The sequence below is a fragment of the Elaeis guineensis genome, chromosome 3, assembly GCF_000442705.2.
Source record: "Elaeis guineensis isolate ETL-2024a chromosome 3, EG11, whole genome shotgun sequence".
In the NCBI taxonomy this organism is placed as follows: domain Eukaryota; kingdom Viridiplantae; phylum Streptophyta; class Magnoliopsida; order Arecales; family Arecaceae; genus Elaeis; species Elaeis guineensis.
Window position 1 is genome coordinate 5,784,183 of NC_025995.2, and position 19,148 is coordinate 5,803,330.

General features: G+C 36.3%; 1 protein-coding gene and 1 long non-coding RNA gene across 15 annotated transcripts; one reads left to right on the forward strand and one right to left on the reverse strand.

Annotated features, from left to right (window-relative positions):
- Nucleotides 1-267: 267 nt before the first annotated feature.
- Nucleotides 268-9,894, forward strand: LOC105042285 (uncharacterized). Of its 13 annotated transcripts, XR_012139589.1 has the most exons (9): nucleotides 269-404; nucleotides 727-884; nucleotides 3,046-3,150; nucleotides 3,987-4,102; nucleotides 4,343-4,496; nucleotides 6,230-8,451; nucleotides 8,691-8,860; nucleotides 9,381-9,511; nucleotides 9,625-9,894. It is a non-coding gene; the product is annotated as an uncharacterized lncRNA (long non-coding RNA). The 13 variants fall into 13 exon arrangements; XR_012139582.1 differs by lacking the exon at nucleotides 727-884 and having other exon boundaries at nucleotides 268-404; nucleotides 3,046-3,187; XR_012139591.1 differs by lacking the exon at nucleotides 727-884 and having other exon boundaries at nucleotides 268-404; nucleotides 3,046-3,187; nucleotides 6,230-7,207.
- On the reverse strand, nucleotides 271-11,291 carry LOC105042286 (myosin-12). Of its 2 annotated transcripts, XM_019849409.3 has the most exons (40): nucleotides 11,108-11,287; nucleotides 10,879-11,007; nucleotides 9,610-9,753; nucleotides 9,372-9,517; nucleotides 9,120-9,276; nucleotides 8,932-8,990; nucleotides 8,677-8,836; nucleotides 8,401-8,550; nucleotides 8,184-8,320; nucleotides 7,947-8,093; nucleotides 7,610-7,711; nucleotides 7,443-7,500; nucleotides 7,254-7,355; nucleotides 7,113-7,150; nucleotides 6,534-6,660; nucleotides 6,278-6,448; nucleotides 6,046-6,177; nucleotides 5,844-5,950; nucleotides 5,666-5,726; nucleotides 5,352-5,529; nucleotides 5,059-5,264; nucleotides 4,817-4,936; nucleotides 4,588-4,686; nucleotides 4,287-4,502; nucleotides 3,899-4,038; nucleotides 3,672-3,773; nucleotides 3,468-3,582; nucleotides 3,324-3,374; nucleotides 3,079-3,144; nucleotides 2,786-2,956; nucleotides 2,532-2,687; nucleotides 2,028-2,234; nucleotides 1,791-1,937; nucleotides 1,603-1,673; nucleotides 1,366-1,465; nucleotides 1,191-1,247; nucleotides 1,050-1,106; nucleotides 901-981; nucleotides 538-620; nucleotides 271-409 (listed from the first exon to the last, which is right to left on the reverse strand). In XM_019849409.3, exons 1-40 carry the CDS (start codon nucleotides 11,108-11,110, stop codon nucleotides 283-285), a joined length of 4,680 nt encoding a protein of 1,559 aa, XP_019704968.1. In that variant the 5' UTR covers nucleotides 11,111-11,287; the 3' UTR covers nucleotides 271-282. The 2 variants fall into 2 exon arrangements, with proteins under 2 accessions (XP_019704968.1, XP_029119559.1); XM_029263726.2 differs by lacking the exons at nucleotides 271-409; nucleotides 538-620; nucleotides 901-981; ... (3 more) ...; nucleotides 1,603-1,673; nucleotides 1,791-1,937 and having other exon boundaries at nucleotides 2,094-2,234; nucleotides 2,532-2,712; nucleotides 11,108-11,291.
- Between the last annotated feature and the right edge of the window lie 7,857 nt (nucleotides 11,292-19,148).

Sequence of the window (19,148 nt, forward strand, 5' to 3'; positions counted from 1 at the left end):
TTGACTCTCTCTCTCTCTCTCTCTCTATCTATTTGCAATTTGTAAAAAAAAAAAAAGTTTCTTCATTTTTTTACAATTAATGTAACAAACCCTCCAACCCAACCCAACTCCAAAAGACACACCTTTGACTCAAAAAATCAGTGTGATTTTCCAAGGAAGAAAAAAAATAAAAAATTACCTTTTTTTTTGGAACACCCAAGAAAATGGCACCCAAAAATTTACATTACACTTTCCCTTTCTTTTGTGAATGAAAAAAATGCAAATAAATGGGAAAAAAATCTCTCAATCCGTGCGCTGTTGTAAGAGGAAATGGAACTCCGAGTTGTGTCGGAGGAGCGGTGGCGGCTCCACGTCGGCGAGGCTGATGTCCAGCACCGACCGTGATATGTCGTCCAACGAGAACGGTATGCTGCCATTAATTTTTTTAATGTTAATGTTTTCCATAATTTAGCTCATCTTCATGTGATTTTTTTAATGAAGAGATGAATTCGTTAATGAGTTTTAGAAATTTTATGATAGTTTGGTTGTTGATCTTACCTCGAGTCGTCATCCAACAAGAAAGAATTATTTGGGATGTTGATCGAGTCATCGGTCATCAATGTCCTCATCTTAGCAATTACCTGACATCAGTTTGATTCATATGAAAAAGGTGTTAGCTTTAGCATTGATGTATTCTTTTTGGTGGTCCTATTATGCACATGATGTGTTTGATATATGGTTGTATAGACCCGCGGCTCTATAACTATCCAGGTCCAAATTCTTTGTGATACACCATTGTACTTGACCGAGTAAGCCTTGAAGAAGGTTGGGGTCTAATGCCAAACGCTGGACATGTTGATGATTCAAGTCTAAACAACAGATATTCTTGAAGCAAATGAATGGAAGTAAGGATACACTCACATCTTGAGATAAGCCTTGTGTTCCATATTTGTCGTCCCAAAACATCGTTCCAATCCGATAGATTTGAGGAATGCTCAAGACCTGAAAGAAATGCTTGGAGTCTTAAAATCTGTTTTGTTATGGGGAGCTTAGTTATATTTCTGACTTACTGGGCATAACTCATTCATGATCTCTTCCAAGGATTTGTTTGCCTTCTGATGCAAAACCTGCATGTGGAAGATGCTGTGTTCTGTTTATCTGTTCACAAAATTGATAATGGTCATTTAGATAGGACACAATGTCCATCATACCAGAAATCCGATTGCTTGTCTAATGTGTTGGAGCTCATCCCATGCAGACCCTGCAAACTGGAAGTAGATAAATGTTATCAGAAAATTCTACCAGTTTCCTCCTTTTCATTATTTTTCCTTGTGTTTGATTTCATGCTAAATATTGTATAACAATATGCTGATTTTATTTAGCTACCTCTTCTGTAGCTTTGAAGCACCATTGTTCCAACTCCTGCAAGCCAGCCTTAACAAATTCTCCGTTGCTAAATGAGCAGCATTCCCGACGGAGTAGCAAGCTGCAGATAAACCAACTAGCATGTTATACAAGATTTTAAGTCTTTTTTTTCTTCCTTTCTCCGACCATTATTGATGGAATAGCTTCTTCTTTGTTACTAGTCATTAGAACATGTTGGGTATTGCCAGGAACTCATACCTGTTAAAGAGTTGTACATTTATGAATGCAAATACTTGGCTGAAAATTTTCCTTATTATCATAGAAGGCACCTGGAAGAAACATATATGATAATAACTTTCTTTTTCAAAATTTAGAATTTCCTGTATGAAATGTTTGATGAGTATTCTGATGCATCTTGTTCCACTATAAGGAAGCGTCAAACTTACATAATTTTCACACATTATCCCCAAGATGCGATCCATGCTCTTGACAATACTTTGCCAGTGCATACTCGATGCTTGCTTTGCCACAATAGTGGAATGGATACTCTTGGAAGATCCACGAATTGATCTAGCTCGTACAGATCTTGGTGCCTGTGATCAGTTTTATATTTCACAACTTTACTGAAACATCATTTACTAGAGGTTAATGCTGAAGGTCACATATTTTGATCATGGATATACCTGTATGCACATTGTTAAGAATGGACTGATCTCTTTCTTCAGACTGTCTCGGATCATTCCATATATTTTCTCAACATATGCAGTTAGATGTTGCTTAAATAGTAAGGCTGGGTACTTTGCCTCCACTCTGGACTGGTCATCAGATTTGCCTACCATTCCACTGTATCCACTGGAAATCCCCATTCCTGATGAAGATGAACGGGTGTTCTGCAAGTACAATTGATCAATATTAATAAATGAAATTGTTTTGTGATATTTGAAAACCCTATAGTTGGAAGTCCAAGAAAACTAGAGGGTTGGTGTTGCATAGTTAGATCCAGTTGCATTAATAAAACCAAAAGGCCAAAAAATGAAATGTATTCTGGACAAACTAATCAGGACTAGCTGAAATGAGGGAATGTTGGCTTTGCATGAGCAGATCCAGCTATAAGAATTTTGAAATATTTCCTATTTTGACTACTTTGCTGCCTAGACATGAATTTACTAATGCATCAATTATCTTACTCGTGCCATTCTAGTGAACAATGTGACAGTTGTGGTTCGACTTCGGTGTGATTTTGTAGTTGATGCACTGCTTGCTTTGAGAGTGTTTTGTAGAAGAAATAAAAGGGTAGATGTTGTTGAAAGCCAATAAGCAAGTTCTCCAACATTCTCCTGATTCTGAACATTGCAGGAAATATATTAACTGCATGAGGGAGTTCCTTAGTAACATGGAGAAAGTAATGCTATGAGCACAAGCTCAAGTCATAGAACACAACCTCAACTGATGACCTGATTGTATGAATGATGCGATCAAATATGTTTGTCTTCTCTGCTTCAAATGAGTGCCACTGGAGCAGTGACTTGTAAACAATGCATGCTGCAGCCGGTCTTTTCTTGTCAAAACGCTTATCCTCCATGAGACACTTGATAAGTGCATCATGGTTTTCCTATAAATACAAAACAATTACAGAATCTGATGTTAACGAATGGAAAACAAGGAATGTCTCAGAGTTCTCTTTCTTCTTGGTTCATATAGGTATTATGCTGGGTTAGATGGCTACTGACATACCTGTTGCCTGTCAGTCAGAGACTTCTGTTTGCTTAGAGCTGGTGCGAGAGGGACGACTGGCGACTCCTGCAAGTAAAACTTTGGTTAGCTTATAACTAAGATTTATGTGGTAACTCCTCTTTTATCAGGCTTAATGTTCTTCACGATATTTTTTAGCAGAACCAGCACCACCCACCCCCCCTCCCCACACTGCCACTGCGAAAAAGAAAAAAAAAATGCAGACACACACACACGCACACACATACTTTTGTTATTACTTTGGATTCTTCTCCATCTTGGTGGCCGTTCTCCAAGGCCTGAATCATAAGATCAATTAGGTGCCTTAGAAAATAGACTAAATTAATGAAGAGATGCCACAGGGTACCTAAAACAGCTGATGGTTGCTGTACCTTAATGACTGGTGGTTGTACCAGTTCAGTAGTTACAACTGGTTGAGTAACTACCACTGGTCGACTTTGCAGCAACTGATTCTCTGATTCCAATGTGGCAATTTTGTTCTCAAGGCTGGACATGAAATGACCAAGTTGCCAAGCGATATTCTTTGAGAAGTCAAATTTGAAACATTGCAGCTTCCTAAATAAAACAGGAAATACCTTTTGATTTGCTCTGACAAATCTTCATTTGTTGATGCAACCAAAGCTTGCTGCCGCAGAACCTGGTTCTCGGACTCTATGCTAGAAATATTTGTTTCAAGTCTGCAATTTAAAATAGATGAACAGTTGTATTCTACTACTGTGGAGGACCTAGTTTTTCCTAAACATAAATATATGGAGAAATCCAAATAAAAGCTAATAGAGAGAGCAGATGTTGCAAGTGTTACCTTTCTATTGTCTCTTGCAGTTGACTTATTTTTGACTGGTATTCTTCTGTATCTTTAAGTAATGCTTCAGTTTGTTTTTGAACCTCAGAATATCTTTGCTCAAATTCCTCAGCTCTGTTTCTGAAGATGCTTAATTCATCCTGCATTAAATAAAGAAGCTTATTCAGCCAATGTTTATTATGATTCTTATTCTGTTTTTTTTTGGTAAGTATTATGATTCTTATTTTTCAGTATGGTACTTTTGCTGCATATAAAATGTATGAAGATTCAAAACATCATCTTTCAGTTCTTGTTTCTTATTCAAAAACTAGTTACCATGATTGCTTTTAGTTATATAGGAAATTTATGTCAAGTAAACAGAATAGTGGAACCTTGATATGTTCTTTACCTCTAGCTCTGTATTGCGATTGGTTAACAACTCTAACTTGGTATTATCCACAACAGGCACCTCTTTGATTACTGGCGGTGCTTGTTCAATTGCTATTCTTGCCACTTCTTTTTCCTTGATGATTGCCGCATGGGCTTCCTCAAGCTTCTCCTGCATTTCTTGTAATGCAGATTGTAGCTTTGCAATTTCTTGCCCTTTGGCTTCTTCAAGGTCAGTCTACATCACATAATAAAACCTTATATTAAATTTATTGAACTACTTTGATCATCACTTATACTATCAGATTAAAATGATAAAGTACCCTCATGTGTTTTTCAAATTCTAATCTCCATGTAAGCTCCTCAACACGTTTTTCTAACTTGTCCTTGGCTTCTTTGAGTGCCCCTGTCTCCCTTGCAGCCTGCGCATAGATCTTACTACCATTAATATGTTGTACCTCCAGCAGAATGAGCATCTTCACTCCTCAATAAAATCATAAGATGAGAGAAATTCACTCAAAGTATAACACTTGGGTTTTGAGGACAACTCACCATTCTGAGCTTCCGAAGCTCCTTTCTTGCAATGCGTGCTCTCCAGAGACATTGAAGTATCAGAGTGGCCTTCTTTTGTTGTTTATAAGCTGATCGAGCTTGATGTAAACGCCATTGAGTCTGTAAGCCATAATAATAAGTAATGACAACTCCAGCTTATACATACATACATACATGAATATACATACATTCATACATATATATGTGTGTGTGTGTGTGTGTGTGTGTGTCACAACATGTACCTGAATGATTATAGCAGCCTTAGTTCTCCTTCTATGTCTGTACTCATTATGGGCTGCCATCGCACGTAATCCTGTCTGTATAACTTTTGTTGCCGTTCGCAATTTTGTATAAGTTTTTCTGGCAGTATGAGCACGTGTATATTTCTGTATGCGTATTGAAGCATCTTCTCTCCTCATATATTCGTATAGCTTGCGTGCTAGTTTTGCTGGGGATGCAATGGGAACATATGATACCATGTTAGCTGTTAAATTTTTACATGCACATGAAATAGTCACAGAAGAAAGTAAAGAACCTCTCCACAGCTTTTGCATCTGAATTGAGGCTTGCCGTAGAATAATGAATTCTTTCCGTGCCAGATGTGTTCGTATCTGCCTCTGAATAAGTCTTGCAGCATTAGCCAATACTTCAATTCTTCGAGCATCCAGCTCAGCCATCTGACCTGCTCTGAGGAACACCTTTGTCTTTCCTATCTGATAATAATAAATATGATTTGAAATTCTTAGAATATACAATTTTCATTTTCCACAGAAAACTGTACATCTAGTTTTTTCCCTATTCACCATTTTTTGGGGGACATTCACTTGTCAATTTATTAACTGAAGTTACCTGATAGCCCTTCAAACCCATTCTATCACAAATAGCTGCACATGCTGCCTTCTCATCAGAGCTGCAATAAGATTAAGTGGTTGACATATCACCGGAGGAAGCACACCCTTTGAAATGGGCACTCATTTCATGCTTGAAAATTAATTAACTTCTTATTTGTTAGAAAACCTTTTCTTACCTGTCTATAACATCTGGTGCAAGCATTCCAAAACGATCGATGAACTCATCAAATGTCCTCTTTGTGGGGTACCCAGCACAACTAATCCTGATCGCTTCGAGCACACCCTATATCAGGATGAAAGTCAGAAACAGCATTATTGGAATTATAATTTACTGTAATTTCTTCTTAGTGGAATACCAGCCCCAAATGTTTTACTAACCCCACATCTCAATTGGTTCAAGACATTGATATTTTCAAAGATCCCTGGTTTCAGTACAGCATTGGGCTTCACACATCTGATGTAATGTGGCTCTGTTGTATTGAGAGTCTCCATGAGCGATTGTAGTTGTTGCTGCCAAATTTTGTCAAAAGCTTATCAGAATTTTGAGATAAGAGAATTTCAGGATATGATTTTCACCAAGATGGAGTGCATGCCTACAATAATCACATACCTTAAAGCGAGTACCGATGGAGGAGAACTTGGACTGCTTTGAAGATTCTTCAGGTAATGGAGGAAAGAGATTTGCAGCAAAAGGATCCTTTGAGGTATTTAATAAAGCTTGATGTTCTGCCACGACATAATCTTTGTTCTTGTCAAGGAACTGATCAGCTTGGTATATGACCTGTTAAATAAAAAACTTGTGCTTTGAATGCCTTGCTAGCATAATTTTTGACCAAGGACTAAGTTTTATTTGGATTTTTACTTACATCTCCGGCATAATGATTGATGGTGAAGGCAGTTCGAGCAAGTTTTGGCTTGCTGAATCGCTTGTGTGCTTTGTACGTTTGGTACATCTTCTGTGCAAATGTCTCATGAGTTGATTTTGGAAACATGCTGCAACATATGAAATATTTTCATCAGTCTGCTTAGCTAGAATTGAAGACAAAATATTTATAGGGAGGAGCAGCATGTGGATAATGCATTCATTCTATATATCAATCAGTTCTGAAATAAATCAAACTGGATGTTAAAATTTTTATGCTGATTCAGATCCCAAGATGTGCATTTGTTAAAGAAAATGTTTTAGAACATATGTTACGATATGAAGAACTTCTAACTTAGTTAACTGGTTGGCTGAAGTGAATCCCATCTCAGGTCAAATTTGATGTGGTAATCCTAAATATATACAGAACACCTTCCTAATCAAATTTTCTTGTTTTCTGCTATAATATTTTTAATGCTGCACTGATGTATTATCTATTATAGTTTATAATAATCGTTTTATGATGAATTCTTCTAAGAACCATAATCAATCTCTTTCCTTTGCAACAGAGTAGTGAACTTACCATGCCTCATCCAAAAGTGCAATTATTCCTCCAGGTTTCTGCATGTAGATACGAAGTAATGGCTATGAGTACCCTCATGCCTTTCTGTGAACTTAGTATGTATTCAGATACTTAGCATTAAATGGTAGGCTTGGGCTGTACCTTTTCTATAAGATCCAACACATCTTGATTGTCAACAAACTCCACATAACTCCAATTGATTTCTTCTCTTGTGTACTCTTCCTGCTCCATCTTAAATACATGCTGTAGAAATATTTGCATACTTCACATTAGTAGACATCATTTCATAATGCATCGAACTTACACAAGGTTCGGTCAAGCTATGCATACTTGATTGAAATGTTGCTGCAGTTTCTCATTGGTTAAGTTGATACATAGTTGCTCAAAACTGCCAGATAAAAAATATGATCGTAAGAAAACCTGATAATATACCCATGAAAATGGTTATGTTGTTAGGTGCTTTGATTTTACTTGGAAAACTAGTTTCAATAGTTCACCTGTTTATCTTGAAGCTCTCAAAACCATAGATATCAAGTACTCCAATTATGTTTGTTGCATTAGGATCCTGACCAATTGAACTGTTGATTTTGTCTACAATCCTGCCATGATGAACAGAGAAGACCTCCTATAACCCATGGACATAAACTGAACTTTGGATACAGTGACTTACAAAGGTTTGAATCTTTTTCAGTTGTAATAGCTTACCGAACATACCAAGTTAATAAAAAGCTAGATATCTAGTTTTGGCAGTTCCCCAAACAAGATAACAGAAACAATATGTGTAAATTTAGCATGATAAACATGCAGGAATATTGGATCACATTGTGTCCTTACCAGTCAAATAACCTTGAGTATACTGTCTTTGCTAAAGCATCACGGCTTAGTGCAGCAGAATCTGGATCAAGAAGCTTTGTGATGTTGCCATCTGGTGTAACTATCACACGCTTACAAAGAGAGTCTTCAAGTAGCTTCTCATCACACCTGGGTGCATCAATATCTTCAGTGTATAAAAAGAATGATCGGAAAATGACTGAAAGGAAGTTTCTTAAGCTCATGAGATTTGATTCACACCTTAGCAGCTCTGCTGCTGTTTTAAGGTGGTAGACTGCCTTCTCATCCTTTATCTTTGAGGAATCGATTTCATTCCCTTTAGCAAATTCGATGTTTCCCAGGTGAAGGATAGCAGCCACTACACAGAAGATTGCATCCTAAAAATGGAAAATTCATCTTATGTTAATTTTGGTGACTTAAAATTTTTGTTGGAGCATGATTGCTGTCACATCATTACCTGCTCTTCCTGACTAATTCCAACAACATCCATGGCATTTCTCGTCTCCAGGTATTCCCTTGCATCATCCACATTTGCTACCTCATAACAATTTGTTTGATTTAAATAATGGAATGTTCTCGGATCTGCAACTTTAAACTTCTTTGCATCCTGAAAAATTATTTATCCCTTTGTTTACAATGGAACTCACAGTCTAGAGGAGCAAATTTTGATGTAAGCTTCTTATTTTAAGTTTTATCTGTATTATAACATTTCGGAATTTTGATGTGGAAGTACCTCTGGTGGCGCAGCACAGAGCATGTAGAAGCAATGATAGTTCCTCTCAGGGTCAGATACCTGACAAACTCTCGAGCGCTCAAGAAGATACGTGCGGACTGCAGCTCCAGAAATCTTCCCATATTTGTCAAATTGGATTTCAACAAATTTACCAAAACGACTGAATGAACAGTTACTTCTCCATGTAAGTATTCATTGAGTTCTAAAATCTTGCTTGCAAAAACAATACATTCAACAGAAGTGCATGTTGGTCACCTTGAGTTATTGTTCTTGACTGTCTTGGCATTCCCAAATGCTTCTAATACTGGATTAGACTGCATTGAATAACATCAAATTCATTGCACTGCATGTACATTTTCCTTTTCTTTTTTATACATTAAAAATGAGTGATTCATATTGGATTGCTAGAAAGTTCTGATTAATATTATGGGAGTATGTTTTACCTCCAAGACTTGCTGCTCTACTGTTCGACCCTCTGTACCTGATCTTCCACCCATGAAAGCTAGATATCTCATGAGCATTTTTGTTGTCTCTGTTTTACCAGCCCCACTCTCCCCACTAACCAAGATAGATTGGCTCCCATGATCGTTAATCATTGCTCTGATACAGACTCACCATTACCAGCTTTGTATCAATAGATTTATCCTTGAATTATGATGATGAGATTCAAATATATATATATATATATCTTCTACCTGTAGCAGGCATCTGCAACTGCGAAAAGATGTGGACTTAGCTCCCCAAAAGCAGCACCATTGTACTGTTCCATCATATGGACGTCATAGAGATGGGGCAACCTTCGGAAAGGGTTCACGGCAATTAATATATTCCCTGTGTATGTCTGTAGAATTCATGTTTCTTGTGAGGGCTTGCATTTCCTGTTTTGAACAAAGTTTTTGATTTTGAATAGGGAAATGGATGATGATAACGTACATATATCTCATTCAGGGAATAACGGGAAGCGAGGTTATATAAAACTCCTGGTTCATGGAGGTAGGCCAACTTGGTCATATCATCTACCCCAGCTGGAGGAGCTTCTGTATCCTTTGGATAGATACTGGAAAGATTTGCCACTATCTGCATACTTGATCAATGTCTGAGTTAGTCTTTGTAAGATATCATTACTGGCTGGACTATTCAAATACTGCAAAATGTAGCAAGCTAACGCATTTTGTTCCTAAAAAAATAAAATTCCATTGGACATCGGAATCTTGGAAACTTTATTCTTAAAACAGTAGCATGTGAATCTAGCTACAACAATATGCTTGAACTAGATGGTGACCATGTTGTTTTTTAATTGTCATTTGTGGGAAAAAATAATATCTTCATTTTTTGGATGCTTTAGCAATGATTGTAAGCAATTCGACCCGAAGGACATAAAAAAGTTCACATTTAATTCCAAGTGAGGTGCTGGACTTTTTTGATGATGAGAATTTTACAGGCTGTTGAGGCTACCGATAGGCGGATTTATATAAATGACAAACAGCTGTAACAGAGCATCATGATTAAATTGTGAATGTCAAAGGATTTGACAGAAACTGGAAACAGAGAACTGGTTGAACATATAACAGTGTCATGATTTGATTAGGAAGGATTGGTAGCACTGCAGATTGCAGACTGGATTCTTCCATTGAATTCAAATGAATCATTCTTTAAGCATTTTGGAATGAGTAAAGATTGATCCTCTATTTCTCTTCTTGCTTGACAAAAGGGACTTTGATAAACAGACCGAAACACAGCCATACATGCTAGAACTTCATCATGACGGCCAACTCTTGCAAATATTCTATGAATTATCATCAACTTTTCTTTTAGACATAGCATCAGTATCAAAAAGCTGTCTGGCTGTGAGTTTTATGATTTAGCTCTACATCTGATCATATGTGTAGACTTTTCATGATCCAGAAAATTTCATATTTGTTATATGATCAGTTTATTATTGATCTGATGTGCAAACTTAGCACCGGCTGTAGAGGATAAAAAAATCTACTGATGGAAGTCAGAGATTTTCATCTTGCAGAAAAATTCACCCTGCTAAAGAAAATTCAGACATGACAACTCCAAAGGTTTATTGATTTGATCCATATCAACCCAAAGGAAAGAATTCTTATCAAAAAAAAAAAAAAAGGGAAAGAATCCAAGAATAAAGAATTGTTAGGAATCTGAAAGGTGATTCATTCAATGGAGACAGTATCAACACACCTTCTTGCCGTCCATGGTGATTATGGTGGCATCGCTGCCTTTGATCTCCGTGACTTCTCCATCGATCCAAGCGAGCTCAGGATCCTCCACCCAGACATGAGACCCGACGATGATGTTGACCGGAGTCCCCTGACCAGCCAAAAAGAAGCAATGATCAAAACAATCAGCCAATGGACACAGATAATCCAATACTTCATCCATGAAGATAACTCAATGATCATAAACTCACCATTATTCAATCACTATGTCAATATTGATCATTCAATATCAGACTACAGAGAGAGAGAGGTGGAAAGAGCAGGAGGGAGGAGGGATGTTTCTTCAAGGCAAATGGTGGGGAAAGGAGAGAAGGAAAGGGAAAGATTGGAATGGTTAAGAGAGGTGGGGGACTGGAAAGCAGGGGGGTGGGGTGGGGGTGGTGGTGGTGACTCAAAAAAAAAGTGGAGAGAGAGAGGGGGGGAAGCCAACCTTTAAGCAGTGCCAGGTAGGAAGGTGATGTGGCATGGGGCGGTGCTGCCGGCGGCTGCTGAAGCTTTCTATGGCTTGGCTTGGAAGCTCTGGGTGTTGGATGCCGTTTCAACACTGTTCCTAAGAGCGGATTTGGTGTCGGAGGCGGTTGGATTTTTAGCTGTCTCTTGTCTGGACTGGGGTTTCGTGTCACTGTAGTGAAACCAAACAGAGTCAAGTGCACGTTTAATATGGACAGGTAGACGGTACTCGAGTTGCAGGTTGTGTCACTGAAAGCATGGATTATTGGTAAGTTTTTAGATACAAACAAGGTTTTTAACGATGGTGTTATAAACATGATAGCTGTTATAACAGCTTCCATGTCTCCTCTCTACGGAAAAAATAATAGCTTTATTTTTCATTATAACAAGCTATTATTATCATGCCTTTGCTCCGAAATCACGAGTTTAAGATCGCGGTAACCACCGCACACTCATGGAACATACTCCCTATAAATATATAAAGCATCTTATCACAATATCAAATACATCATGATGGAGATAACTTAAATAACTAAATGTTGAAATTCAATTAACTAAGAAATCCAACTAATAGATAAAATTCAGAAGTCTTATGTCCATTAAATCTCAAATAATAGTTCTCTAAACAATAATAATAAATTCAAATCTAAATTATGTTGCTATTATCAAATTTCATTTCTAATCTCACTCCCAAAACAGTATTCGTGTCCGAACTAAGCATCTAAATCTGAAAAAAATAATAATAATAATAATAAGTTTGATAGCCCAATAAGTAATAAAAATTTTGACTAGATAATTTATGTGATAATATAGGATGCAATCATCAAAATACGTTTATCATTAATCAATAAACAAATATGATCAAATTCATTTTCAAAATATGAATTCAATAACGTTAATATTTTTCAAATATTTATATGCATAATCATATATCTGATTCGAAACCAATCATATTCAATAATCTGATTTAAACAAATTCCATTCAACTTATCAATTTTTAACTATTACCACATTTATACTATATGGTGGCATCGGAGCACCACACTTATATTATATAACTAGGTCAGAATACCATACTTATACTATTGGCGGAGCTAAAATACCACTTTTATATCCTTGGTGAGGAAAGCATGCCATATTTATACACTATAGTCGGACCAGAAACAGAATTATGAGCTCAGTAATAATCAAAGTGTCAATACATAATCTTCAATTAGCAGAGTTCAGAATATAGTGAGGCTAAAAGTTCAAATCTGATTTGTATTAAAAAAATTTTCACAGAATAACACATATTTTATAATCAAATCAAAATATGTATATATGATTTCATATCAATAAACAATTACAACAATAGTACAAGAAATATAACTTTAAAATTTTATATTAATTTTTATTCAAAATATATTTTCATAAGATTCATAAATCACATAAATCTATTAAAAATTTATTTGATATTTAAAATAATATTATATAAATAAAAAATCTAGAAAAGATGAATCATTACTTATCTTACGAGTGACATCAATTGATCAATCTAATTAATTTTGAAGATCACTTTCAAACTCTGTTACCACTGCATGGGGAGTCTGCACATCTTGTTGCATAAGAGTATAAATCCTTTTCTAGGTCTGGATTTTTATATTTTCATCTTTATTTTATTCAGCTATTGGGGTAGGTTGACTCTTAGTTCTCTGGAGGCACTTGGCTATTTTATGATCTATCTTACGATATTTAAAATAAACACCAATGATCCAATAGTATTCATTATCAGCATAAGCTTTATTATACCTAGAATGCTGTCAGTTGCTCCAAATTTGTCACTTACTGATCTCTTATTCGAACCCCTAGTATGTTTACTATTCTACCCTTAAAATTCGTTCGACCTATATCTTTTTTTTTATTTTTTTTCTTTCTATATGTTCTTTATTTACTTTCTTTTCAATTATCACTGCTTTATTCACTACATCTGCATAAATAGTGAATTCATATGACACTATTTGCTTTCTAATTTTTGTCTTCAAGTCCATCTCAAATTTATGCATTCGGTCATGCTCATTCTCAACCAACCTCAGAACAAACTTGACAAACTCCATAAATTTAGCTTTATATTTCACAACTGTCATATTTTTTTATTTTAGATTAATAAATTCTCATTCTTTCTAAGTCCTTACACTCCAAGAAAAATATTGATCATAAAATATCCCTCAAAATCTCTCCCAAATGAGTTGCTCCCCATCTTGTTCATATTTTCATTCCCATCTCTATCACCAATTAAACGCTTCACCTCATAACAAATAAGTTACATAATGAATTTTTTCATTATCGCGATACTCCTGGATGGCAAACATCTTCTTGATCTCCATAATCCAATTGCCGACTTCCAAAAGTCCAATAGTCTCCTTGAAAGCCGATAAGATAACTTCTTAAATTTTACAATATTACTTTGTTGATCCTATTGCTCTCCACATCCTTGTGGTGGTGGTATTTGTTGTTGCACTAGCCATTATTGTAGTAACTATTGCTGCAACTGCTGTTAGAATTGAACCAAACTAACTAATATCTTTATTATTTGGATCATGGTTGGTTCTTGCTACTCCATCTAAGTATTCTTGGCTCCTTCCTGCTGAGAAGTACTACCAACCCACTAAAGAGTACCGCCATCCTGTTGTTTGATATCTCTCGAGCAGTATCCCGAGTAGTCCTTTTTATCCGACGTAGAGCCATCATAATCTTGCATGAATAACGAGCTTCTCAAAATTCTCTTTAAAAATCTAATATTCAAAATCATATTTTTATCAAATTTAATTATAATTATTTTTGAAATAAAAATCTTAAATTTTGAAATCTTCATAGGACTAGCTAAGCGAGAATGATCGGCATCCAAGCCGATCAACCTAGGGCATCCAATTGATCAACTACAATTCAAAGGTCATGCTAGGATGCTAGAATCAATCAATGATGAAATTTAATGATGCTCAGCCTGATCAAAGTGGGGGTTAGTAGACTGTCTGATAGTTATTGATCAAGATCTCTTCGTCAAGATCTATCAAGATAATTAAAATATCTTTCTAAGATTCAAAAAATTTAGAAAAGAGACAAACTAGAGAGAAAGAGAGAGGCAACTCTTCTCTTTCTCTTTTCTTTTTCTTTTTCTTCTTCTTCTTTGGCTAAACAGGGAGCAAACAAGTAACTGTAGCTGAGATCCAATGGGGTGTGGTAGCATAGTCAGATGTTCAGCGATAGGTGGTGAAACATGGCTGGCGACGGTGACCAGAAGAAAATGCAAAAATCAAGCCAAAACAGGGTCGAACTAAAGCCCTTTTTCTCAGTTGTCCTCAGGTACCAGCCTGCTTACCTATAACTGAGGCTCTAGCATAGACCAGATGATAAAGTGGAGAAGGGATCGGGGCTTTGGTGATGAGCACCAATGACGAACATGGCCAGAAAAGAGAAAGAGAGAAATCAGCAAAATAGGAGATTTTCTTTTCTTAATTTTTTGACAAAATTAGCGATCGGAGGTATTGCCTAAAGCTATAGAAAGAAGGGGAAGCGAGAGAGGAAGGAATGCTCGAGCTTACCTTAAGCTCTGGCGAGCTCTCCAACCCCAATTTTCGATGAGCATGGTGAAAGGACATGGTGAACTCAAGAAGAAAAAAAGGCTTCTCCAATGATGGATGGTGACCAACACTGATGGGTTTCATAAGAGACTTGGTCCTTTTAAATAGAAATGGAGAGGATGAGTCCAGCTCCCCCCAGCTTCAATTTCCATCAAAAAATTGAAGACTCCTGGTCAGAGTCTTCTTCATCTCTATTTATTTTTTTATTTTTATCGATGCTTTAAAAATTGTGTGGGATCTTTTTTATTTGAGCCTTTTCTTTGGTAGCTAATTAGGACCGATTGGGCCAGGTATTATAATTATAATGTAAATGGCGATGATTGTTTAAATGGATGAATGATAAAAGATGGAGAGCTTTTAGATTTATAGATGCTTTGAGATCTATGCAAATAGATGGATAACAAAGGATGGATTATTTTCAAATCTATTAATATTTTATGATCTGTGTAAGTAGACGGATGACAGAGAATAGAGTGCTTTGAGATGTGTATAGATGGATGAATGATAGAGGATGGAGCACTTTGGGATCTATATAGGTAGGTAAATGATAAAGGATGGAATGCTTTGAAATCTGTGTAGATAGATGGATAATAGATGATGGAATGTTGTGAGCTCTATGCAAGTAGATGGATGGTACAAGATAGAGTATTTTAAAATTTATGTAGGCAAATGGATGATAAAGGATAGAGTGCTTTAAGATCTATATGACTTGATCGATGATAAATGGAGCGCTTTGAGATCTACACGAGTGGATGAGTAATAGAAGATGGAGTACTTTTGAGATCTATGCAGGTGGATGGATGATAGAGGAATAGAGTGCTTTAAGATCTATTTAATTAGATGAATGATGAAAGATAGAGCATTTTGAGATTTACGCAAGCGAGTGAATTATAAAGGATGGAGTGCTTTGAGACTTGTGCAGATGAATGGATAACAAATATAGTGCTTTGAGATCTATGACGGTGGTTAAATAACAAAAGATGGAGTCTTTGAGATTTAGATGGATTGATGATAGAGGATGAAGTACTTTGAAATCTATACAGGTGGATCGATGATAGAAGATCGAATACTTTTGATATCTGTGTAGATGGATAAATCATAAATGACAGAGTGCTTTGAAATCGCTTAAAAAGTTGCAAGCTAACCTCTCAAAATCAAAGATATTTTGTTCTTTTTCTCACTCCATCAATAGTGCCAAGATACAAATAAATAATTGGGCCACATTGCCATGAAAATGAAATTTCGATGGCTAATTTAAGCTTTCAAATTTTTAGAATCTAGATGGAACCAGTTTAAAATTAGAGTCGTGTCTCTATAATTCTTTCTAACAAAAAATATAAATATGAGTGCCACCATGTGGAGTCGAGCTCCGAGATCCCTTTACTTTCAAGTTCAAGATTTTTTTTTTTTTGGGTTAAGGGTCAAAGAGGAAAATCGAACCCTATAGAACCGATGGCAATTATTATATTATCTTCGTCCAAGGTCAATGTAGGTGGGACTAGGAGAAATAACAAATATTGGAGTCCAACCAAGAGCTGAAGAAGAAGCTCGAGCCAGAAAAAAAATGAAGCTCGAGCCAAAGCCATTACCAACCCAATCTGAGCTGGAAAGAATACGTTCCAAATATTCTGGTGAATGTGGACCCCACACCAAAGCAGAGGGGCGGCAATACCGCTCGAGTCCTGGGCCCCACCCTATTTTTCGCCTTTGAATCTTTTTTGGGGCGGTGGAAGAAGAGCGACGCCTTTCGGCCGTCCACCCTTGAGAACTCGGCGGTTGGATCCGACCGTTCCCACGTGCCCCCAGAAGAAACCGGCGTTTGCATGGCCCAAAAATGATGTAAACAAACCATCAAACATATTCATCATACAAATACGTGGACCCCGCCCCAAAGCTGCATGCTTTTCTCGCAGCATAAACTACCAGGCCATTCTCTTATCATATTCTACGAACACCGTGGAGTGCCCTCAGTTTGGAACCCAAGTTACATATTGGTGGGCCATCCCTGCACATGGCATGTGAGTCGGTTCACTTTATCTTTGAGAGTCTTAATTATTGCTAAGTATTGTGGTTGTCCAAAGGGCCTTCCTTGCTAACTATTATAATTGAATATGATTTTTCTTATTCTTTAAGAAAGATCTGTTCAAAAGGTTTTCCCTTTTTACTTGTTCTCTGGCTTTAGACCCTCCCATTCCAGGATTGCATGGAGCCCAGGGAACCATCCCTGGATTGTCATTAATTTGCCATCCTGACCACTAATTTAATGCACTCAATGTTTTCTTTTTTTTTTTTGTTGCTCTTTTTCTCTTTTTTAGATCATTAGTAACATCTTGCATTATTTGTTTATGTTCATTGGTGCACGCACACATTAAAAAAAAAATCTATAAAATTACTATTTTAGAGATCAATTGTTCAATGACTCATCAATTTTACAAATTATCTGTTCATAATTTCTAAATAAAAGATTGCCACTAGAAATCATCTTAGATAGTGCTTAATGCTTCCTTTCTTCGTCTGTCTTTTGTAAAAAAATTATTTCCTCTACTGCATCCATCGTGCGGCCATATGGACGGCCAATAATATTCACTTCTTTCGATAGGTGTACATCAAGATAAGTACTTAATGAATGGGGTATATAGAAAAAAGTGGCTATGATTGGCTATCTGTGTGGCCATTAATCGCTCATTTTTTGTATAACATGTTCCATCTCATCTCTTTTTATATGTTTTGCATGTTTAACATTTTACATGCATTTGTATGTAAATATCAATAAATATATTTTTTTTTTATTTGTCTTATTTTATTTTCCTGCCCAACTGTCAACTATTTTAAGACCCTGTATCAGGACATATTCCTATCCATCAACTCCGTGGACAAATAGACATGTACTTTATGTTTCCTCTTATCTCTATTTCTCTGTTTTGGAGGGAGATCAAAAAGGGTAGATCAGAACAAGAACAATTCCTTCCAGCCACGTTCACAAAAAGAATACCTTTCCAATCTTCTCAGTTGGCATTACTGTTGCTTGTGGAGAGCTGTTGAACCATGTCCTGATAGAGTGACTCTTTTTGATCTATTTCAACAGGAGTAACTCCCACTAAACAAACAATTTCTTACAAAAAGGCCCAACTTGGCCTTCTGTACAGGGTCAAGGGGCAGTTTGAACAAGTGTGCTTTGCTTTTGAGTTCATGTGGGCACCCATGAATGACCTGAAAGAAGTAAATAGCTTTGGACGGTGCAGGTGGCGTATTTTGACTTGCTGCTGGTCTATTGATAGTGAAAGTTTACACCAATGTTGAAAGCCTAAGACTAACAAATTTGAATACTTTTGAATGCGACCACAAGTGTAAAATGTTGAGCATAATAATAAAACTTACAACCAATAAGCCTATCTTTCACTTCCCTTAAAGCCAAAGAATGGAAGCTGTTACCTTAGTCCCTTAATTTTCTGTAAAACATGAACAGAGCCTCTCAAAACAGTAGAACTGGCTTCGCAAATCTTTTAGTTTTCAGGAGTTTGTTTCGGATAAATGTGATGACCCAGAGTTTTATTGAAAAACTATGGTTTAATTGGTCCTCAGAAGCTTCGCATGTGTTGTTGTAAATTGTGATGCATTATAATTAATGCTCAATTGTTAGTTAATGTTTAAGTTACAATAAATTTCAAGAGTCAAAAAAAAAAAAAATGCGTTGATTTTTTATTGGAAAATCAAGTTTGTTAAACCAATCTAGAATAAAAACGTTCATAATAATTAACGATCAAAATATTAAAAAGTTCAATAGTAATATCTCATAAAGTCGTGTATAAAGTGGATCAGATGTGCTCAGCCAAATACACCGCCATCCAATCTGAAGTATTGTTTGTCTCCGTATGGACATATATAACTTCAAAAAATTATGAAGCTATTCTTATTTTCCAACGATTATATTCAATTGGATGAGAACCAATCTCAAAAGATACAGATATAGATAACCATCTAACATTCGTTAATGAATCGCTTTTATGAATAATTTGAGTTGCCTTCAGAATTCTAGTAAAAGTCCTGAAAGGATCTTCTTTCGACTGCGTTGAAGGTGTGAAATATCCACCATACATTTCTTTTGTGATAAAGGGGCATATTTTGCAATTATGGCACATAATAACAACCAGAGTTCCTCAAAATT